This window comes from Miniopterus schreibersii, assembly GCF_964146895.1.
Source record: "Miniopterus schreibersii genome assembly, chromosome: 11".
NCBI classification, from domain to species: Eukaryota; Metazoa; Chordata; class Mammalia; order Chiroptera; family Miniopteridae; genus Miniopterus; species Miniopterus schreibersii.
Window position 1 is genome coordinate 34,476,635 of NC_138111.1, and position 24,348 is coordinate 34,500,982.

General features: G+C 42.1%; 1 protein-coding gene across 1 annotated transcript; it reads left to right on the top strand.

Annotated features, from left to right (window-relative positions):
• Positions 1-9,555: 9,555 nt before the first annotated feature.
• LOC308564084 (spermatogenesis-associated protein 31D1-like) lies at positions 9,556-12,543 on the top strand (the record flags this gene model as incomplete). The annotated part of the gene is made up of 1 exon (XM_081151780.1): positions 9,556-12,543. The coding sequence occupies one exon, from the start codon at positions 9,556-9,558 to the stop codon at positions 12,541-12,543; it is 2,988 nt and encodes a 995-aa protein (XP_081007906.1).
• Positions 12,544-24,348: the final 11,805 nt, after the last annotated feature.

Genomic DNA, 24,348 nt, shown 5'->3' on the forward strand with positions numbered 1-24,348 from the left:
CATCCATTTAACAAGTATATTGTCTACTACATGCCACACACTGTTCCTGGCTGAGGGCACAGCAGTGAACCACTTAGAAAAGTTACACCTGCCCTCAGAAAGCTAGTCTTTAAACCTCAAATGATATTCCTAAATGTTGAACATGAAGTTTAGTAAATTTTAGCAAAACATTGACTATCTCATGATTTTAAATAGCATGGAAAATTTTACAGGTTTTTCTTCATGTTTTGGTTGCTTTATTTTTAATTGTCTTATTAACTGCTTTGTCTTATTATCATTAGATCGTATCTCAAGCACAATATAAACTTACAGTGAGATTCATCATTAACAATAGTAGATGACAATTTATTTTTCTTCTTTTTCTTTTTTTATTGATTTCAGAGAAAGGAAGGGAGAGGGAGAGAGAGAGAGAAACACCAATGATGAGAGAAAATCATTGATCGGCTGCCTCCTGCACGCCCCCTACTGGGGATCAAGCCCCAATCTGGGCATGTGCCCTGACCGGGAATCAAACTGTGACCTCCTGGTTCATGGGTCTATGCTTGACCACTGAGCCACACCAGCTGGGAGAAAATTTATTTTTCAATAGTCCTTTTCTTAGCTTATTACTTGTCTCATTCGATCATTATTGTTTTTCCCTTCATATTGTCATTGTCACCAATTTGTTAACTATGTTTGCATTATGATGAAATTTAATTCATGGTGTCTCTATAAGTCAGAGTTGAAGCAACAAATAAAGCACTCTATTTTAGCAGAGAATGTAATAAAGGAAACTGGTTCAAGAGGTATTGAGGGCTTACAAAGAAAAAAGGGACCCTGTAGTCACAGAGATAGTAACTTCAGGAAGCAGTTCCAGTCCTGGGGCTAGAGATCAAAGAGAAGATGGGATTCACAGACCCAGACTCTGAAGGAGGCGGGGGGACCTGGGATCCAGGCCTCTGAGGAGGTGCAGTACTGGTTCCTGAGGCACTTGGAGAAGGGCCCCGGGGAGGAATCAGAGTCTGAAGAGGAGGTGCTGCCTGGCTGGCACTGTGGAAAGAAGCTGGGACAAACCCATTGGCAAAAACAGCAGACAAATAAGAAAGAGCAAGTTCTTGCCTCCTCCTCCTGCCTTTCGGGTTGGCAGAACCTAACAGGAAGCAGACTGGCAAAGCAGAAATGTGGTTTTCAGCATCCCAACTCCCATGTCACAGAGCAAAGAAAGGTGTGGGGCAAGAAAGAGTAGCGTAATTAATACCCCATGGTGTCTCTGCAGAAATATTTTCACACCACTGTCCATTTTGTGAGGGATGGTTTATTTAAACTTGGGTAATATAATTCATAAAATCACAAAACTTGACTACATAGGCTACATTATATCACAATGTATTAGAAGACCAGAAATGCCTGTGAGCATGACAGTGACCAACTTTGTGTATGAAACTCCCAACAAACATGAGCCACTGACCGCTGGCTGCACAGAGAAACGCACTCCTCCAGCCCCCACTGGGTATGTGGCATGAATGGTTAGTGAATATTGCTGTCTTAAGGAACTGGTGTTTGGAGGTTATCGCCCCAGCATAATTTAGCCCTGACATAATCCCCTAACAATTAGATTCAAATGGCTTCAGAAAACCCTCTCCGTCCCGTTTGCCTAAAATCTGTCAAAGGCAGTCAGAGGGATATTACACAAGCCAGGGAGACAAGGCTGCAAAGGGGATGATGCACTAGGTCTGAGTTTCTTTAGAAATAGTGACTTCTTGGAGCTCTGTGCCACTGTGATTTGGAGTAGACTTGTCACCTGATGCAATCAGTGACTTTTAAAGGCCTGTCCTTCCTCATCCAGGTCCCTGCTTCCATTGTACAGGCTCACGGAGGGAGGATTCGCTTTGGAGTCAGATAGGTCCACATCTGAGTCCTGACTTTGCCATTTCGCAGCTACATGGCTATGGGTGAATCACTGAGGCTTATTACTTAAGTCTCAGTTACCTCTTGTTTGAAATATATATAATTGTGACGACTTTTCCTGATTGGCACAGCATTAGTAATGATTTATAACGACTGCTAATGTTCCCCTCAGAACTGCAAACATTCTGTGTGCCCTCAAAGCCCTGCAGCTTTGCACGGCTCCTGCCTTCACGGAGGCTTCCTCAGCCCTCCACCCTGCCTCTTCTTAAATGTCGGCCCTTCTTACTCAGCAACACTTTCTTTGGCTGTATCAGTTGACCTTGATGTCTCCCTCTTCTGAACTCTGTCTCTTAACCCTTGGTGGTTCCTACTGATCAAAATCTATCCTCCAATCAAATGCCACCTTCTCCATGTAGATGTCCCCCAATCAGCGGCAAAGTCTATTCTCTCCTCCCCACCCTATCACGTCTACCACAGCGCCATTGCTGTTGTTTATTCATTCTCTTGACAGCTCATTAATGGCAAGGCTGTGGCTCTCCTGTCCCCCTCTCCCCACCCCTGATCCCCAGTCTGCTCTACACTTAGTAGTTTCCTGGCACATAGCAGGCTATCAGTAATCTTGAGAAGCAAGGAGGGAAAGAGAAGAAGAAAAAAGATTGAGAGAGGAAAAAAAGAAGGGAAGGAGAAAGTAAAAGGAAACATTAGGCAGCCCTGACTTCTATCAAGTAGAAAATACCTGAAATTATAATTTCCCCTTCCAAGAAAAGCCTGGCATCCTTTTAAAGAATTAGTTCCAAATCTTTCTGAGTCATGCGGAATTTTTTAAAGACTTTTTCGAGTTGACAGATAATCTATAAAAGGAAAGAGTTCATTGCAAGTTGATGAAACGGAGGCAGACTCTTTACTTCCTCTTAGCTTTCACGCCCTCATTTTCATCATTATTTATATGTCATTAATCAGTTAACTATAAAAGGCAGTTCGAGAGGTGAGAAGGAATATATTGGGTTACCCGTATTACTAATGCCACGCGCATGTAAGAAGGAATCGGCAGAGATCTAATAGCTGAGCCCCAGCCCTATCAGAGAAGAGCTTTCACAAAAAGCATGTTAGACCTTTTTTATTACAACCGTGCTTTCTCTTTGGCAGAAAAATGGCCCCAGCCATTTTTAGTGTATTCAATACACTAAAATATTGAAATTTTTAAAAATAGAAAAAAATCAAACCCTATGACATGTAGCTTAAAAATGGGAGGAGACTCTTACAAGCATTTTCAGGGGCCACAAAAGGTTGTAGCCAGTGAAGTTATCAATTTCTCTTTGCTGCTCCCCCAATATGCTACTGGACCAAGTCCATGGCAACTACATAGGAAGGTTATTCCTCCCCATGAAGGTCATGGGAGTAATGATGAGAAGGAGAAAGAAATTAATAATGGTTATGACACTCAAGGAAAATCAGAATTATTTATATCTAAGCTGGAATGTTCCCTTGCTGTTTTTATCTGTCAGGAAGTCTAAAAAGAAAATCATAGAATTTCCTCCCTCCAGCCAAGAGGACAGCTTCTCTGAAAAAAAAAAAAAAAAAAAGGCCCTTGAAGATAAAGCCCCCAAAGTCTCCAAGGTACAGCACACAGCTGAGGGTTACTTGGGATGGAAGTTTAAATGAGAAATATTTCCAGCGTGCAAAAAAATCAGCACTAAAAAATTGCTTTGGAACACGAGTAGTCAACAGAAAATTATCTGTCATCCCGAGCAGTCCTTCATGATTTTGAAGAAGCCAGACATCTCTCAATTTGTAAGATGGTCAGTCAGCAGGTATGTGCAGTCAAGCACACTCTCTCCCTTTGAAATAATGAAAGAGACCAAAGTTCAAGATGGAGAGGTCAAACTCAACCCATTTGGCATCTATGGAAGATTTCTACTTTTTTATTATATTGGGTCTCAGCCTAACCAAGTGAAGTCTTCCTGAACTGTGGGAGGTCATCATGTGCTAATGGTTTGGATTCAGCATTCACAATGAGGTGAAAGAGAAGCCAAATCCTTTGACCATAATGCATTGCTCTCGGGACACTGAGACAGATTTTGTGATCCCATTCATCAGTGAGCAACTAGAAGGATGACTGAACAAAACAGGTCATCTCCACAGAAATCAACTGCTATAATTCTCAGAAGACTAAGGATATTATGCTAGAGAAGTCCTAGGTATAAGGCCTGTGCCAACTGCAGATAGCATCAGACATGCTAGAGAACACTGGGGAAAATTACTCTAATATTCCAGTACTCTCCATTAGAAGGGCAAATTGTTGAATTAAAGTAAAATCAAAGTAACTAAATATAATAAAATATAGTAAAATTGGCTCTACTATAAATCACCTCATACCTCCCAAAATACAGCAAGATATGAAGTAGAAATCTGATAATGTTTTAGTTATCTTCCTAAGACTGATACAAATCTAGCTTCTGTGCTCTGGCCTTAAAATTGGGATAATCACATATCCTGATTTGCCTGGGACAGTTTTGGTTTCTGCCTATTGGCCCAGTGTCATTATTAATAGTATCATCTTTCTAATTGAAAGAGATACAAATAAACAGAAGCATATGCCATGCTCATGGGTAGAAAGAATTAATGTTGTTAAAATGTCTATACTAAGGAGGGCAGGTGGGTGGAGCAGGAGAGAGTAACCAAAGAATTTATATGCATATATGCACAACCCAAGGACATGGACACTGGTGGGGAGAGGGACTGGGGAGGGGGGTGGGACAGGGTGGAATGGGTCATTGGAAAGAAAAAGCGACATCTGTAATACTTTAAACAAAAATAAAATTTAAAAAAAAAAATGTCCATACTACACAAAGCAGTCTATAGATTCGATATAATTCCTATCCAAATAACAATGGCACATTTCACAGACCTAGAACAAATAATCCAAAAATTTATATGGAACCACAAAATACCCTGAATAACAACAGTAATCTTGAGAAAGAACAAAGTTGGAGTTATCCTGTTACCTAGTATCAAACTATACTACAAAGCCATAGTAATCAAAATAGCATGGTACTGGCATAAAAACAGACATATAGATCAATGGAACAGAATAGAGAGCTCAAAAATAAACCAACACTTATATGGTTGATTAGTATTTGACAAAGGAGGCAAGAACATACAATGGGGTAAATATAGTCTATTCAATAAATGGTGTTGGGAAAATTGGACAGATAGATGCAAAAAAGTGAAACTAGACCACCTTTTTACACCATACACAAGAATAAACTCAAAATGGATTACAAAATTAAATGTAAGACTTGAAACCATAAAACTCCTAGAGAAAAACATAGGCAATAAAATTTCAGACATTTCTCTTAGACATATTTTTTTCTGATATATCTCCTCAGGCAAGGGAAACAAAAGAAAAAATAAACAAATGGAACTACATTGAACTAAAAAAGTTTTTGCACTGCAAAGACCATCGACAAAGCAAAAAGACAACTTACTAAATAAGAACAGATATTCGCCAATGATAGATCAGATAAGAGGTTAATATCCAAAATTTATAAAGAACTCATACAACTCAACACCAAAAGAACAAATAATCCAATTAACAAATGGACGGAGGACCTGAATAGACACTTCTTCAAAGAGGAAATACAGATAGCCAATAGACATATGAAAAGATGCTCAATGTCATTAATAGTCAGAAAAATGCAAATTCAAACACAATGAGATATCACCTCACACCTGTCAGAATGGTTACCATCAATAAATCAATAAACAGCAAGTGTTGGCGAAAATATGGAGAAAAGGTTACCCTCGTGCACTGCTGGTGGGAATGCAATTTGATCAACAGCCACTATGGAAAACAGTATGGAAGGTCCTCAAAAAATTAAAAATGAAATTACCTTATAATCCAGCAATTCCACTTCTGGGTATTAATTGGAAGAAATCTAAAACACTAATTTGAAATAATTTATGCACCTCTATGTTTATTGAATTGTTATTTACAATAGCCAGGATATGGAAACACCAAAGTGCCCATCAATAGACAAGTCGATAAAAAAGTTGTGGTACGTATATACAATTAAATGTTACTCAGCCATAAAAGAGAATGAAATCTTACCATTTGTGACAGCTTGAATAGACCTAGAGGGTATCCTGCTAAGTGAAATAATTCATTCAGAGAACGACAAATGCCATATAATTTCACTTATATGTAAAATCTGAAGAACAAAATTAATGAAAAGCAAAATAGAAACAGATTCATAGATAGATACAGAGGATAGTTTGACATTTGCCAGATGGGAGGGGTTTGGGAGAATGGGTTAAAAAGGTGAAGGGATTAAGAAGCACAAATTGGTAGTTACAAAGTAGTCACAGGGATGTAAAGTACAGCATAAGGAATAAAGTCAATAATATTGTAATAACTATAGGGTGTCCAAAAAAATGTATACACACATTTTGAATAATTATAAAGGCAGCATTTATTAAAATACATTTCATTTTCAAAATTGAGCTATCAGCTGTTACAGTGTGTATACATTTGGAGGGATACCTTGCGTGTATGGTGCCAGGTGGGTACTGGAAATATCAAGGGGAACACTGTAAATATGTGATTTTCTAACCACTATGTTGTACACCTTAAACTAATACAAAATAATGTTGAATGTAAGCTGTAAATGAAAAAAAAAAAATTTAAGACCTCAGAAATCTCCCTCACCATCTTTTTTCACCATATGAGTTGGTAGGGAGATGAGAGCTATGGAGCAGAAAGTAGGCCTCACTAGAAACTGAATCTGCTGGTGCATTGATCTTGGACGTCTCAGCCTCTAGAGCTGTGTGAAATAAATGCTTGTTGTTAAGTCCCCAGTCTATGGTATTTTTATTATAGCAGCCCAAACTGACTAAGACAGGGATTTGTACAGTTGCTCGAAAATTGACATAGATGACAGGGGCTGTCTGTATTTTAAAAGTAAGAAGTAGGGTCAAAATAATAAATGAAAGATTGAAATAAAAGATAAAAGTCTATTTTGAAAATACTAAATTGTACTGTCAAAAGGTGTGTGTGTGTGTGAGTGTATGTGTGTGTAGCACATCCCAAAAGTATTTATGCAGTTTAAGCTTCATTAACTTCAGAGAAATAAGTGCCACAGATTTACCCCCAAGATCACTTAAAGGTTTAATTATTTACATTTATTTTATACTCATTTTGTTTTGTTTTTTTGAATGCTGAATAATAAATTATTATAATAAGTCCCTCTAACTGAAAACAGTAAAGGCTAACTGAAACAAAAATCTAAGCCCTGGCCGAAGGGTCTTGGGCTCAATTCCCAGTCAAGGGCACATACCTGGGTTGTAGGTTCAATCCCCAGCCCCAGTTGGGGCATGTTTGGAAGGCAACCAATTGATGTGTCTTTCTCACATTGATGTTTCTCTCCCACCCCCCTTCCACTCTCTAAAAATCAATGTTAAAAAAAATCCTTGGGTGATGATTAACAAAACAAACATACAAAAATCTAAAATTTGCTATTCAACATTTAAAAAATTAGTATAAAAGAATGTTAAGTTCCATATTTAGGTTCATGTAAGGCAAAACATTCTATAAGAAAGATGAATCTGAGGACATATACGATTCTGAGTGTAAATGTCTGGGTACAAGCAAAAATTCCAGACACTATTTCAGAGTTTCAAAGTAGTGGATATGGTGAGGCCCAAGTCAAGGTCTCCAAACATAAAGGAGGACCCAGGCAATACCTGGGTTCCAGATGGAACAAGCTGAACATTAATTAAGGTAAATATATGATATGTTAAAAGGCAGATTGGAAAATAAGATAGCAGAGTAGGGCAGAAGGACCTAGAGGCCCAAGACTGGTGGAGGTAATCTGCTGGGTTAGTGGAGGGAAGGGCTGTGGACACACCCACTTAAAGGTGTACCCTCCCCCACCCTCAGAAACCCTTTGTGACCCCTCAGTGCTCTGTGATGCAGGCGGGGCAATAAAGTCAAGAGTCTGCACTCTCAGAGCTCAGTTGCCTCAGGCAGCATTGCCATTCAGAAAATGCCTTTCAGCCTATTTCTGAACAGCCTCCCAGAGTCTTATCTGAGCTTCTGCTCAGGATCTTTAGATAGTTACAGCATCCTAACTTACCTCGGTGTGTTATGGGTGCTCTTCCTCTTCTATTTCCTGGTGAAAGTTTCATTTACCCGAACCGTCTCGGAAAATGAACACACACAAAAGGTAAGGAACCCTGTGTGAGCCCCAAAAGAGATTCTTTACTGTTGTTTCCATTTCTAGTCCCACATTTATAAACCAGTTTAGTTGGCTCAGAGGAACACCTGAGATGGGATGTCTGGTGAGGGAACAGAACATCACTCTTCTAGGGGAAGAGACCAGGCAGGGCTAGAGATCAGAGTTCCATCGCACTTCATCATGAGTCGTATTCCCATGTCAGGCATAAAGGGACCAAGCTTTCCTCTGTTGGGTTGATCAGAAGAGCAGTGCTGAGCACTGAGAGCCTCTGAGCAGAGGCAGGAGCCTGAGCTCTGTTCCAGGCTACAGGCTCTTATCTGAGGGAGCAGAGATGTGACTGTTGGTCTCAGATTTTATACCCTCCTTAAGTAGAGGACTTCTGACTGAGAACCAACTATGAACCTCATGGACAATCCTTCTCTGAGTTTTTCAAAGAAGAAAAAACTGAAAACATTTTAAATATTTAAAAATTGATATAAAGGAGGAACACAAAGTTCCATCAGTTAGTAATATTATTCTTGGATAATTAATGTCTGAGTTTCCTAGGGAGAGGAGTGACAGAAATGAGTCCAACCTCTCATTCTTTTCTTTTGTTCTCAGCGTCAGAGCAGAGCCAAGAGGAGAAGGAAAGGTGGGACACGGAAATGTAAGGCTCTTCCTGCTCCACCTGAGCTCCCCAAGGGTGACCCTTCCTCTCCTTTGCATGGGGAACCAGGATCATGATTTCTATGTCAGTTGGTAGACACAGTTCTTCTCAGAAACAGAGCCCTCAGAGGAGAGGCTCATGGGAAGAAAGACAGAACCTGAGGCACTTCTCAGATTCCTGCTCTGCTGTCCCTGGGTATGAAGCAGTGATGGGCCTGGGCCATGGGTGTTGCCCAGTAGGTGTTGAGAGTCAATACTTCTATCTCCTGACTTTGGGAAAGAACTTTGACATCAGATGATCAGATTCCTTTTCCCTGTAACCACTGACCTCTCTGCTTCACAGAGTGGTTTTGAGCATTAAATGGGATAATGTAGGTGAAAGCACCTTATAAATGACGCCACACACCTGGGAACCTTATTAATATCATCATGGACCATTTGGCCTCATCTCCTGACCCGTGGGGCTTTCAGGGCATTATACCCCAATGCTCTGCCCTAAAGGGATTCTCTACAATAGCTGGGCTTCTGCACCTTGACCACGTGTAACCTGCTCTCCTGCTTCCCAGGTTGCAGATACTACCAGAGGGAAGAAGAGGAGAAAAAGACACTTTCTTTCCTTAAAAGGTGACTAAGATTTTTCCTTCTTCCCTCATCTCTCTCTAGCACGTTCTATGCACTTGCAGGGCCTCAGGGCACCCTTCCATAGTTAGGGGAGGGGTTGCCATAGGAACCGATGTGAGTGAAGGCCTTGGGGTGAGGGCTACTGAGTGCATTGTGATGTGGGGCAATGCGAAGGGGCAGCGGGCTTCGGGTGGCCCCACCCGACCAGGCCAGTAGGTCCTCCTTTCCTTGTTCTGGTCCTGGCTGCAGCTTTGCTCCTCCTGTCTCCTGCAGCCCCCTGGGCCAGCATCATGATACCATCCGCTTTCGTCAGCTGTTATGTCCAGACCCCTCCTGTGAGGTGTGTAATAACGCAACCACTGAGATGGACCAGCTGCTGTTCTCATTGGCCCTGGAAGATGCTACTCCCTGTGTGTGCCCTTTGGCTTCCACAGCTCCTGTGACTGAGCCTTCATTCACTCTGTCCCCTGCCGTCTCAGCAGGCCCTCCCAGAGACCTAATGCCACCCCCTCTGCCTGAGCCTCTTCCACCACCACCCTCCATTCTCTCCCCTAATCCAGTGACCCCCTTGGGTGATTTTCCATCACTGTCACCATCAGTTCACTCTCTGCCACCAGATACTGCTCCTCCCTTGGAATCTGAATTCACTGTGGATGGTTCCCCACCCCAACCCCTTGCCTTTCCCTCTCTCCCACCACATGACACTGAGAATGAGAAAACACCTCTGACCGTGAATACCATTTTTCATGACTTCTCCATTATCCAAGATATCAATCCTTCCCCAGATTTGGCCCCAACTTTGAATCCCAATGGATCAGTGATTTATCATGTACCACCAACCTTATCTGTGTCACCATCACAAGACTATAATTTAACTATGACTCAGCCTAAACCCATTCACATTCCATCAAAGCCTGCTCTGGAGAACTCATCTCCACACAGCACTGGTGCATTGTCCACTTACATCCCTCAAGGCACTGACCATCCAAACCTGTCAATTTCACACTTTTCCAATGAGACAGCTCAAGCCAAAGACCCATTGCCATCCACCTTGGCACAACGTGATTCCAATGAAGTTAAGGACGTTGGGTATGACACTGAAAAAGACCTAAACAGCCACATGATGAGTCTGTCAGGAGCAAATTCAATGGTGCCAGGACAGAGCATAAGTCAGAGACAATCAGAAAATGCCCTGAAAGAACACTTGAGCAAGAAGTTTGAGGAAATCAATGAGGGTCAGCTCCCTGCCACAGTGCATAGTTCATGGCATGCTATTCAGCAGATAGTTCCTGCACAATCCCACACCAAAATACAACAGAGGAGTTTGCCACCAACAGTGGGTGGGGAATATTGCCTGAACACGTCCCAGGAGCTTTTCTTCCTTGAGTCCAGTGTACAGCAGATGCTGGAAGCTCACATTACCAAGTTTCATTTAAGGATGGTATGTGGTCTTCCCACCAGAGTCCTAGAATCCATAGAGATCTTCAAATTGAGAGATACTTCCTCCCATTCCCTGTTCAATTCCAAATCTTCCTCCACCAAAGTGATTTCTAAGGTGGACTCCAAATCTAGGGGCTTCATGCCCCTTCAAGGAAGCGCTCAAACCCTGAATAATGTTTGCCCTTCAACCTCACTTGTGGGCCAGGAAGGACAGGAGACCCTGAGACTATCACCCTCTGATATCCCCCATGGGCCGACAGAGGAGGTTCAGAGAATTTCGGATGCAGGACAGACTCTTCTGCCTGTCACAAGCAGCAGCATCGACAAAGCATATCATGAACAATCTCCAAGAGCAAACATTTACCCCCCAAAACTGCCCACAGAGGAAGCTGGGGCTGGACATGAGCCAGAGGGTCAGAGTGTGAATTCCAGTCAGAGCAAAGAGATGAAGAACTCAGAACCTGTCTCCAAGCCCAGCATGTCCAGGGCTGAGGAGCTCAATGCTCTTCAATCCAAAATGAGTGATGTCTTGACCACCAGCAAGTCGGGAATCTCCCAAAGTATAAATGTGAATGAGAGTAGAGGAGTAACCACTGTGAGAACTGAAAGTCTCCCAGCAAAACTGTCAGTTCTCCAGGATCCTAATGCAGCAGACAATCAGGAGCAACTGATGGCTGAGTTAAAGTGGAATTTGGAGAAGAAACATAGCGAGGCCCAAGACCAAGGCTCTCAGATGTCCCAGGCCTCAAATAGCTTGACTTATAAAGCCTCCCTGACTCATGCTCGGAGTGTCTCCAGTGTAGATAAGGCAGCTCCCCAGGTGCTGCATGTCCATTTGGAGGGCAGAGGAGTCAGTATGGAGCAGCCACAGGAGCCTTGGTACCCTAAGACTGTCTCAAAGTTGTGCCAAGATAAGAATTTCCCACCTGCTGAAAAGAAAGTGAGCCCCACAAGCTCCACATCAAAAGAGCTTGGTGGAGGGGATGCAGGGTGGAAAACATCCCAACCTAAAATGAAAGGATTTCCTACTCTGGGTGTACCATTAAAGGAGAGGCTTAGGAGCAAGTCTTCCCAGGCCCTATCACAGAAGGGACAGTCTCCTCCTGAAAGCCTTTTCAAAAAAATAAACCAGTTCCTTCAATGGCTTCATCCTGGGGTAAAATGCAAAAAAGAAGAACACTCCCAAGAAAAGGGCAGTCAAATATCATCTGCACAGAGCAGAGTCCCAGTTAAAAGTAGAGCAGACATTAGGAACTTTCTAGAGGAGAAACTGTGGCGTCGACATGCAATAGATATCACCTGCCCTCAAGAGCCCCTTTCCTCTGCAGTGAAGTTTGGGAAAGCTCAGCACCAGGCAGTAGTGAAGGCCAAAACAGAGCCTGTCCAGGGGCATACTTTCAACTCTCTCTCCTGTAAAGTGACAAATACCAAGTCCTACAGCCAAGAAGCTCTCTTCAGAGACAAGGACAGACACCCCCAGAAAGTTGTGGGATTAAAGGACCAGTTATTATGTCAGAATCAACCCCACTTTGTGCCCAGCAGGGGGACTGCACCCTGTACAAGCCCCACCTGCAGGCCTCCAGCTGCCCAGGGACCTCCTGCTGCTCTCACCACTGTGTTCAGAGGCACTGTGTCCAGAGATCCATCCACTCGATGTAGACAGAAAACAATTCTGGAGATTTTGCAGGGGACAGAATTTCCCACCCGAAAATAATTCCGTCATTGTAGACAATATTGATTTGCCCTAATAAATGTTTCACTAATAATAGTGATGTCTTTTCTGTGTACTGTGTTGGGGGCATGGGTTTGGGGTATCTCAGGGCTTGTGTTTAAGAAAGGAAAGTAGTTCGGCTCCTACTGATTGCTCCCTTTGGCTTCCAAAGTGACCAGTCCCCTGGAGCTCTTGTTGAAAAACAGGTATCATGTTCCCCCCCCCCCCCCCCCCCGCTAAAGCCCATTTCCTCCCTGAAGAGGCTGAGGAGATAGGCTCTGTCTCCTACCTTTTAGCTTAGCCTAAATGAACATGCAGGGCAGCCCACACCTTCCGCCTCAGGGATACTTAATATCCTTTTGAGCAGCAGAAAAGACAGGCCTTCTGTGTCTGAAGATCAGGGCAGGTATATTTTTCAGAAAATATCAGTGAAGAAGATAGTGGCTTAGTCATTATTTAGACATCAGTGAGCAGAGGATCCCACAGGCGGGTGAACCCTGAATGGGAGTGTTTGGGGGGATATGGCTGCAGTGGATCCTGGGCTGGTTGGGAAGGGTCTAGGAACAGCATAGACCTGCTTCAAGATCTGTCTCATGGGTCACGTGAATGTGTTGGAGAAGCATATGTTAACCTTGACACTGAAGTAAACCTACTGGAAAGTCACCTCAGGAAGTAGTTCCTGTCTCTGCATATTTTTCAGGCTGCGGGTTTGATGACTTTTTTTTTTTCTGAGCAAAAACACCACTCAGCTATCGGTGGGAGGAATGTTAACCAGGCAGCCACCTACTTCCCAGTCTAAAATAAATCTGAAAGTAAGGAAAAGCTGCCTTAGACTAAGGGAGACGGTAAGAACAAATGAAAAGGAGAATGATCTTGCTATTGGAACAAAGTTTACGCCCATCATCCCCACACTATGACCCTGTCTTGCTCCCAGCTCTCTCAAACTGATCTAAGCTCCACCTGCTGTGGCTGATCAGAGCACTGCAGAGTTTACTGATGCCTCACACCAAAAAGACATGAGCTGTCCCTTGAGTCCTAAAATAATATTTGCAAGGATGTCATCAGGCTGGCATCCCTGTCTTGGTCCCTTCCTTCCATCATGCTTGATGGAAATATGCAAGATTTTGCCCTTAGTGTGGACATTTCACATATCGGGATGGAGATGCCATCTTTTATATTCATGGCTTTAGGGGAGTTATAATAAATCTCCCCCAGAACACCTGCAGTTCATGAACCAGAGGTGAGTTCTAGACTGTGCACCAGGGTTACAGATGTTTGGGGGCTCACCATGGACCCCCATGCAATGCTTTCTTTGTCCAAACCTGCACACACACACACCCTTACTAGAGGGGTCTGGAGGGGAGTCAACTCCACCTGTACAGACTGAAACACAAAAATGGAATGAGTGTCCTAGAGAGCGCTTGAGGTAATTTTCCCAGTAAACCTTATGAATCCTAAAAGTCAAGGAAAAACAGCAATAACAAAAAACAAAACATTTCCATCACCATCTTCTCTCACTACCACACCCGTATCTTTTGTCGAGAGTTATGCCATTAACCCTCCAATGTCTGAGGTTTGGAGTAACAAAAACATATGAGATTTTATGAAAGTCCTAGGAGGGACAAAAAAGTGAAACAGAGTCCAAGGCAGGGAACTTGAGGAGATGAGCAGACAGTGAGGGTTCTAACATCCATGTGGATCAAGCAGCCAATGACCCAGTTTTTCAGGCCCTACATCTTAGGGTCCTTTACTTCCGCTCCAGTGCAGTTATTGCCACACTGTAGAGCTTATTACCAGGAACACCTCTGCCATCTGGAATAATACAGTCTGACCGTCTACCCTTCTACCTTAACCCTTATTCTTCCAGCTTATATGCTCCTTGTTAATTTTTCAACTGCAGGTCATTCATTTTCCCACTTACTGTCAATTCACAAAGATCTTGTCTCCCTCCCTTGCCAAGGTAGATGTGATGGTCTATCACGCAACCAACTTTTAAACAGCTCCACTACAAGTGGGCCCCTTCCAGTCCCTTTTCATCCTTCCTGTCTGGCAAAATTTCAACTCTGTGTTTTTCCATAAATACCCTCCTATAAATAACTGATCATTATTAGGTTAAATCTCACAACCTTACTGGTGCCCCAGAACTTCCTGGAAATCATTCATTTATTCCATAAAGAATTATCCTTTGTTTACTAACATGTGAACAAAACAAATGGAGCTTAGCTCCCTATTTCCTTAGTCCCGTCTCTCCAAAGCTACTCAAATCTATTTCAAATCTTTCTCACTTTCCTCAAGCTGAGTGCATCTCCACTGGCTCAGCAGATGTGCTGGACCACTGTTTACAGAGGGGCTAGAAGCCGTGAGATGTGAACTTCTCAATCAAACACTTTTTAAAAATCACTTTTTTCCTTTTTCCTTCCTGTTACATGGAAAGAAGTTGCCTTCCCAACCTTAAAGGAATGCCACCTCCCAAATCACCGTATTGAAAGACAGCTAAATTCTAGTCTTGATGGACTGATGCAGCCTTGCCAAGTATCCCTTTGCCCCTCTCTCTCCTTATGGGGTGCCTAACTTTTTTTTAGGTTGTTATTCAAGAAATATATAAACATGCACAAGATCATATAGAAAAATATGTTTTCCCATATACCCTCACCCAACTTTCACAATTGTTATTTGGCATGTGTATTACAACCTATTTTTTAGATTATGATTAAAATGCAAAAAGCCTATTGAAACATCTTGCCATCCATCTCTCAGACTTATGCTATGTGCCCATGTCAGAGCTGTCACATTGCTTTGATATTTATCACGTGTGGAACACACTTGTGCACCACAAATGTAAACAGCATTGATGAGAAAAAAGTATTGAGCTTTAAAGGCTTTGGCAATCAGTTCTGCTCTGCCTTTTAGTCAACCCTGAGGAGTCATTTGCATGAGTTCTCTCAACTCCATGTGGGAAGTAATCTGACAGCAAATCCCCTGCACAACACTGCTGTTCCTAATCGCACAGCGACTACACTAACATGCTAAATGTGTAGAAGTAGAAAACTACATGTTGAACAGAAACTGGCATCACTATATGTGTTTACAAATATTTAAAAGAAAAGTTCTCATGTCATGCATGAAAATGAGTTGGAAAAAGTAGATCAGACACACTTGTTTACGTCTTCTTCCCAGAATGCCTTTAAGAGAAAAAGATTAGATGAAAAGATGCTCCATGGCATTAGCCACCAGGGAAATGCAAATCAGAACCACTATGAGATAGCACTACACACATACAAAGATGGCTAGAATCAAAAAGTCAGGTAATAAGTGTCCCTGAGAATGTGGAGAAAGTGGAACCCTCGTACATTGAAGAGAATGGAAAATGGAGCATCCTCTTTGGAAAATAGTTAGCCCTTCCTCAGAATGTTATCCATAGCATTACCATATCACCCAGCAATCCTAAGAGAAATAAAAACATATGTCCACACAAAAACAAATATCATAATAATCAAAAGGTAGAAACAACCTAAATGCCCATCAACTGATAATTGGGTAAATAAAACATGGTATATCAATACACTATAATAATGTTGTGCAATAAAAAATACTGATACTAGCTACAGTATAGATGAACCCTGAAAATATTATGCTAAGCAAATGAAGCCAGTCACAAATGGTAATCTAATCCCATTCATAGGAAATGCCCAAACCAGAGAAAACTATTGCAACAGACTCATAGGTACAGAAAACAGACTGAGGGTTGCCAGAGGGGAGGGGTATGGGGAACTGGGTGAAAAAGATGAAGGGATTGAGAAGCACAAATTGGTACTTACAAAATAGTCATAGGATGTAAAGTGCAGCATAGGGAATATATAGTCAATAATATTGTAATAACTATGTATGGTGCCAGGTAGGTACTGGAAATGCCAAGGGAAACACTTTGTAAAATATATGATTACCTAACCACTATGCTGTACACCTGAAACTAATACAAAATAACATTGAATGTAAACTGTAATTGGAAGAAAAATTTTTAGTAGTATACTCTTTCATTCACCAAAACAACCTAGTTAGGACAATTATATGGTCATATTACTTATTTAGGGTTTCCACTGATTTATATATTTGAAAGGCAAAGAGAGTTTCTCTGCAAATAAGAAAAGTGTCAATATGATACCATATGTGACACAAAAGCACAAGCCTCACAACTGGACAGCAGAGCGATGCATCACATGACACTGATTAAGCTAACAAAATTATCCCCTGTGCCTTTAACAGTGGAATCTCCCCCTCTAGCTTTCTTGGGTCACGTGGCATTTTTAAATTTGACATAATTGATGTGATCTTGTAATACCAATCTCAGATTTACCGTAAAAACAGAGAAATGCTGCTGACAAAGCTCACATCTGCAGTATGCATGCTAATGGCACGTGTTGTTTTCCTCCACTTAAGGTTGCTTTTAACATCTTCCATGTTTCATTCAAGTAATGCTTTCAAAATTGCTATCAACAGCTGGGCCTGTTGCCTGTTTCTTGTTAATTAATTCTTATATTTAGGCCTATGCTATTATCATCATTTGTTCATTGGCTGCTGTCATTATCATAATATTTGTTTATCTCTCTAAATAAGCTAAATACTAAAGTTCTAAAGTGAATGCAACACAGGGATATAAAGCTTCTGAAGAAAATGAGAAGAGAATATTGGAAAATCATCATGGGCAATTTTGTTCCTAAGGAACTACTTACAGGAACAGATTCTCATGATGGTGTTGAAGGAAAAGTGGACACATTCAAATAACACAATTGCTGGCCTTGTAGTGAGCAGGTCAGTGTTAGGGAGGACACTGAAGGCAGAGCGAGAGGCTGCAGAGCATGGTTCCCTTCCTGCCAATGTTCAGTAGGGCGGTCTGCATGAAGTCTGAGGCGGGAACCCTGCCTTTGGAGTTGGCATGAGAAAGGCGTATGTAGGGATGCCATGGCTTCTCCTTCAATAATCCAGGGCTCAGGACCAATGAGATGCCACAGCGCCTCTCTTGGGGGACAGGGCTATTCTATGGACACAGCACAACCCACGGCAGAGCCCTGACCCTAAGAACCTGGAAAGAGATGCACATCAGTCCTCTAACTTTCTCCCCAGTGACCACTTCCACCAAACTACTATCATAGAATCTTGCTCAACTTTATTCACATGTGGTCCTCACCCAAAAGATTTCTCATTCAAGTTTCCATTGTAGAACAGGAAGACGTGGCAGACCTAAACAATTAGCCATGCAATAAGAATTAAACATGTTAGCAATGAAAAAGCTTGTCTTTTTTCATGCTTCAGATGCCAAAGAAGTGCCATCCAGATTCAAGACCTGACCTTTACCTTGAACGAGATGCTCTTTAACTGCAACAATAGAAAAAAAATGAATAAAGTGAGCCAACCCAGAAATCGACCCATGAATCAAATAAAAATGAAATATCAGTTTGGGCCCTAAAAAGGAACTGGTCATGAAAACCTCATGATTTATCATTATTACCATTCATTTACGAGCAGAAGGTCACCTCCTGTATATGTGTCTTGCTGAGGAGCAGTCACGATGCATGGGCCATGTGTTAGACCCTTCAGAACTCCTTCTGGACATAATCTTTGAATATTAAATACTAATTAGATTTTAGTGTGGTTTTAGTAGATTTCCTGAGATTGATTTTATTTTAGAAAAGAAGACATGGATGGTAGAGAAGAGGTTTGTCACTTATGCCAAATTCTTCATTTTTCTTATTTCTATAGAGACTTGTAGTTTTTACCTTTTAAGAAATTTACAAGAAATTTACAGATTTTGGTTCTTTTACAGTACCAAAAAGCTTCCTCCACACATGCCAATTCTCCCATAACAATCCATTTTTCTTCTTTCTAAGCACTTGCATAAATACGAACTCAATCTTCAAAACGATCCACTTTGTGAATGAAGAAAATGGAGCCAGGAGGGTTAAGTAACTTCCCCAAGATCACTCTGAGTTTGATTCTAGAACCGAACTCTTAACCACTAACCATGCTTAGGAGCCAGGGAAGGGCTGTGTCCATCAGATAGAGATTTCACCAATGGGCAGTATATCAGAGGGAGCCAATCAGAGCAGCTCCAAATACAATCTGATTCAATGAAGCAGACATTTATTGAGCACCTAGTATACGCCAGACATCATGCTCTGTGCCAGGATAGACAAGGGGCACTTTGGAGAGGAGAGACTAAATATATCAGGGAGAGGGAGAATGCGAGGAGACAAGCATGGTGGCCAGAAGGGAAGCGGTGCAACTGTGAACTAGAGGACCAGCACAACAAGACACCTTACTACTTTGTTAAACCCTATTTTTCCTTGATTAATCCCTACAATACACTTACCACCATAAATTTACCAGCATTGATATAGAGGAGCAACACAGTTTAGAATTTCCCTCTGACTCACAATTAATTAAACACGTCATTAAAATAAAAAAATAAAATGTGCTGTATGTATCTGAATGAATTCACCCTACCTTCCCATCCCCCACCCCAAACACCTCCTTGTGTTCAGTGGCTCCCTAAAGAGAGGTTTTTCCCTCTCAGCCTTTTCCATCAAGTTTCTTTGTGGACATTTATCAACTCTGGAGTTTCCAAGTCGGGATGTCTGTCATTTAACCTTCATCCCCCTTGAATGTTCATCCTGATCGGTTCGGATTAAACCACAGACTGATAAGTGAACACGGCTTTGGTGACACAAAAGAGCAGTCATTAAGGAAACCTCCCCGAAGGTATGGATCAAAGCCTGGGAGCTTTTGATTTTGTTCCCCTCTAGTTCATGGATCACCTGCAGTAATACGTTTTTATTTTTATTTCTGTTTTTTCCACCTTCCGTTTCCAAATGGTTTTTATTGTCTTTCCTGCTTTTCCTAAAAGAATAAAAGTATGCTCTGACAGCAGGCAGTTCTGTATTTATTTTACTAATGTGGCTAACAAAAGCATTTTATTAAATTAGAATTTAATCCAGGACCAGGAAACAAGGCAGTCCTGGAGGGGATGGGGGGAGGGAGAGGGAGGATGAAGGTTAAATAACAGGCCCCCTGGTGTAAATAGTATATTTTACTCACAAAGACTTAGGATTATTAAGAAAGTGATTTTTTTTTGCCCTAAGGCAACTGTTTTGCTAAACTGAAACTTATAAGAAGGCACATTCCTTCTATTTCTTTAGCTTCCGTTTTCTAATTCTTTAAGCCACCATTTACTTACACGTGTTTGGCTTCTTTTTTGCTTTTTGCTCAGAAAGTTACACACCATCATATCCTTTCTCTGAATTTTTTCCTCTTCACCAAACCAAAAATAAAAAACACAAACCTAGGGCTTGCCCAAGGTGACAGTTGTATCGGAAGTGACAAGCGACGAGAGCATCAGGGAAGATTTTCATGGGCCGGCTGAGACAATCCTGCCGCACGTGTGACAGTCACACCTGTGCCGGCCTGGTGGCGAAGCTTCTCTGTCCGTCCCTGAAAGACATTCCTTGGAGTCAAAGCAATGTTTTATTCTCTGATATTAGTTGTAACCCAAATGTCAGCTGCCAAAATTTGCTTGAGCTTTCAGGAATCACCTTATTAAGATTTTAGCAAGACTGGCTTAAATCTCCATTGCAGACAATATGGGAAACCCACCATCTCTTGAAAGCCTCTGGTGGTTCGGGTGTGGAGGTGACCTGCTCAGCTAAGTCACCTCTTCCATTGAATTCCTGGTCCCCTTCTGCATTCAGTCAGCTATTCCTGTTGGCCCTTTGTGGTGCCATATTGCCCAGTTAGCACTTGTCCCCAAAGTCTTGCTGCAAATCTTTTCCAAAATTTTGAGAGTGACAGAAGACATACTAAAACCTACCTTGTGGGACCATTGAAAGGATTAAATGCTGTGCCTGGAAAATCACCGACATAGGGCTCAGAAACAGTAATCAGCTATGGTGTCTAAGGACGTGTGTGTGACATGCTTCCTGCCTAATCGGGTGCAGTGGTGACACAGATCCCTCCATTACATTTTTTTTTTCATGTACTCAACAAATGTGTATTCGGCATTGATATGGCACTAGGCCCCGGGGATGCACTGGTGAATAAAATAAACATATTCTCTGCCCTGGTAGAGCATGTAATCAAGTGGAAAGAGGAAATAAATGTATAATTACAGGTGGTATATGTGCTATGAACGGAAACAAATGGGCACAATGATTGGGAATTGTGACTGGGGCAGGGTGCTCAAAAAAGGGCTTGCTAAGGAGGAGGCCTTTCATCTGAGACCTGAAGGGTGAGGAGTTGCCCACACAGGGAGTGGAAGGTGTGCATTTCAGGCAGCAGCCCACAGATGGGGAGGAGTTTGGGGTGTGAAAGAAATGAAAGAAGGACTGTGCGGGTCGGGCACAAACGGTGAGAGAGAGGATGGCATACGATAAAGTTGGAGAGGTCAGGAGGGGTCAAATCCTGCAGAGGCTTATAGGCCAGTGTAAGGAGTCTGGGTTTTGCTCTAATTACAACAGGAAGCCACTGGAGGATTTTAAGTAATGGAATGACACAATCTAATTTAGGTCTTAAAGGTGGCTCTCCCTTCACTACATTTAACAAATGAGACAAAGGAAGGAAAGAAGAATCACTTGTACAAGGGGCCCTTTATTCAGCAAACATGTCTCAAACTCTTACCACATTCTAGTTATCACCACATTAGACCCAGGGTCTTACACAAGTAATATGAAAGAAAACAAGTCCCCAAGCCAAAAAATGTGCCAAGTACTAACTTATTGAAGTTAATACTGCAGACTATTTGCAGCCTCGGAAGAAGCTCTCCTAGCCTTGTGTTTAGAATTCCTCACAACCTGGATTTCTCTCTAGAGCTCAGATCTCAGGGTGAAGACGGTAGCAAAGGTCTTGAGGGCAGAGAGCCTGTGCCAAAGGACAGACAGAGGGGAATGGTATGTGAGACATTGCCTCCACCAGTAGGCAGGAAATTGTCCCAACCACAGCACAGGGAGAAAGGGGTTTCAAAGTAAACAGAGACATCATCACTCCCTTATGGCCAGAGGTTCCCATTCTCCCAGGGACCTTTGGTCACACGTGGAAGGGCCCAGCACTGCAGGCCATGGGGGACCAGCTCCCTGAGAGGGTGCACTCCAGACAGTTTAACATCAGCAAGAAATCCCCCACTTCAGCACCCAAAGAAATGAACTTGTATCTGATTGCTGATGAGAGCGCGTACACTTCTCCAGGCTCCAGGGTCACTCCTGATAAACAGCAAAGAGCAGATGCTCTTACCACGACCTAGTGGGGTTTTTGCTTATCCTCTGAGCCCAACACATCCCAGATGCATCCATCACCTGCTTTCAATGAAGAGCAAAGAGAGGTGAATTAAACCACAGGCCCGGTAACAGAGATCACTCACTATTTCTGAAACAGACACTTCCTAGGACAAATGCACAGTAAATCATCTAAACTGTACAAAAATCCTGAGAGAAAGAAAAACCACGTGTTATTCCAAAGAGTAATTCAAGAGCCCTAATGATCTCAATTTTCCTTCAAAGGAATGATTAACACCCAAGATACAATATCACAACTGAAACTCTCAATGGGAGTGAAAATTAACCTACAGAATCAAATATCTGCAATGATAATGAATAACAGAATATGGGTGGGTAAGTGGGGAAAACAGAGAAAAAAACTGATTCAAATGTCACAAGAGTAGCATGTTGGGCAAAGTTGACAATGAAATTGGACAGGAACCGGGTCTAAATTCCAGACCTTGGGCAGATGACTTAAGCATCATAAGCTGCAGTTTCCTCGTTAGTAGGATGAATATAATACTACTTACTTTGTGTTGTAAGATTTAAATGAGTTGATACAGTGAGTGCCTGGCTTAGAATAGGTATACAAAACTACTGGAAAACTTTCCTTTGCAGTCCTGAGACCCTATCCCAGCCAACACAATTTTACAGCTGTTAAAGACATGATTTAAGAACAGGTTTAACTGTCTTTTTCTAGTACAGTCTCAAGTTAGTCAAGTTCTTATTTCAGTTTTCTGCCCTGTAGCTGCATTTTTCATAACTCCCAAAAGTTATTTTCATGTCACTTTCCAAAATTTATTTTACTTCCTCCCCTTACCCAACTTTTTCAGAGAGATGCATTTGATCAGATTTTGTTTTTCAACATCTTCAAAGTAATGAATTAGAGGAGGGCCTCTCACCCCCTGCCAGGTCATCGAAGGGAAGCAACTCTTCCAAATGACTTCTGGGCATGACTCAGGCTCTGGTGCAGCTTTGTTCTTTTTCTGGGGTTTCAGAACAGACTTCTGAGCAGCAATCCCTAGGCCATGCAGGAATAACCCTGTCTGTATGCAAACAATTAAGGTAGCACTGTTGTTACCTGGTCTATTTCCGATGCCCTCTGTTTCACTGAACAAAGCAGAATTTGGCTTCTGTTTTTGGTTCAGGACTTTTGGCGTCATGTGCAGTAAAGGGCTACACACCAGTTTGTTCAGCTCCCCATCACTGTCCTCCTCACTCATGCACATCATTCAGAAAACCAGACGTACCCACTTTTCCTTCCTCTCCGGCTTCCTCCTTTCTTTTAAGCAGAAAGAGAAAAGCTATAGGATGTGAGAATCCAGCTATACTATAGTCATCACAGGTAACCACTTTGCATTTAAAGTAGGTCTGTTCTGGTAGATGACAATCCCAATTCCTACATTCAATTTGACAAACAGTTACTGAATGCTTATTGTGTGCCAGGCCCTCTGCTATGTGCTGGGAATGCAAGGATAACCTCAGGCATGGTCCCTTTCCCCATTGAGTTTTACAGATAGGTGGAAAAGTCAACTATAGGACTTTAGGACTTATACATAATAATATAATATCACAATACTGTAATACTCTGTGATGCAGGATACACAGGAGCGAGGGAGTAACTGCTTTGGATGGACAGGATTTAATTTTGCTGGGGAGAGTCATCAGGGAAAGCTGTCTTCTATTCAGGATTTTATTATCTCATGGAGAAAAATTATAGAAACTTCCTAAAGCCAAGCACTGTGAGAACATAAGTAGGACTAGCTGCCATCTTGGTGCTTCTGCTTCTTTCCTTTGCCTTGTTTTACCCTGAGGAACTCCCACTTAAGTGCCTTGCTCCCTGTGTTTTCCCATCTTCCCTTTGCCTTCATATGCCCATTGTATATCAAGGAGACTTGAATTGCACGAATTGTTTGCATTCTGTTTAATGCCTATTTTTTAAAAATGATTCCCACTCTAAAAAAGATTGGCTGATTAATGTACTCAAAATATCTTGCACTACACAGCCAATTCCTCTCTCCTTGTTCTATTCATAATGTATAACCCATCTTTCTTCAAATGTGCAGAAAAGGATCCGTTCCCCACCAGCATTATTTGTAACTGCAGAGCTTGAGGTGGTACTAGATGTCAAAAATGAAAAATTGCTAAATTCAAAATTGCTTCTCCCTTTGTTTTAAAGGTGACCTGCAAGTGGTTTTTATTTTTTTAATGAACTAATTGTAGGATTATATGCTGAATGCCCCAAATACAGACAGTGAGAGAAGAACACTCAGCACATACCTGCTACAAAATACCTGGTATTGTTTCAGAGCCCCTGTGAGCCCAGACTGCTGACACCCACATTCCACGCAGCCCCACCAAGGAGACTGACTCAGATGCAGCTCGACTTCTGAATTGGAATAATGGGGCAGCAGGGCAATGGTGAGCTGGGCCAGGAGCTGGGAGGCAGCCGGGCTACTTGCAGAGTGACCTTGGCCAAGTTGTCATCTCAGCCAGCAGCGTCCATCTC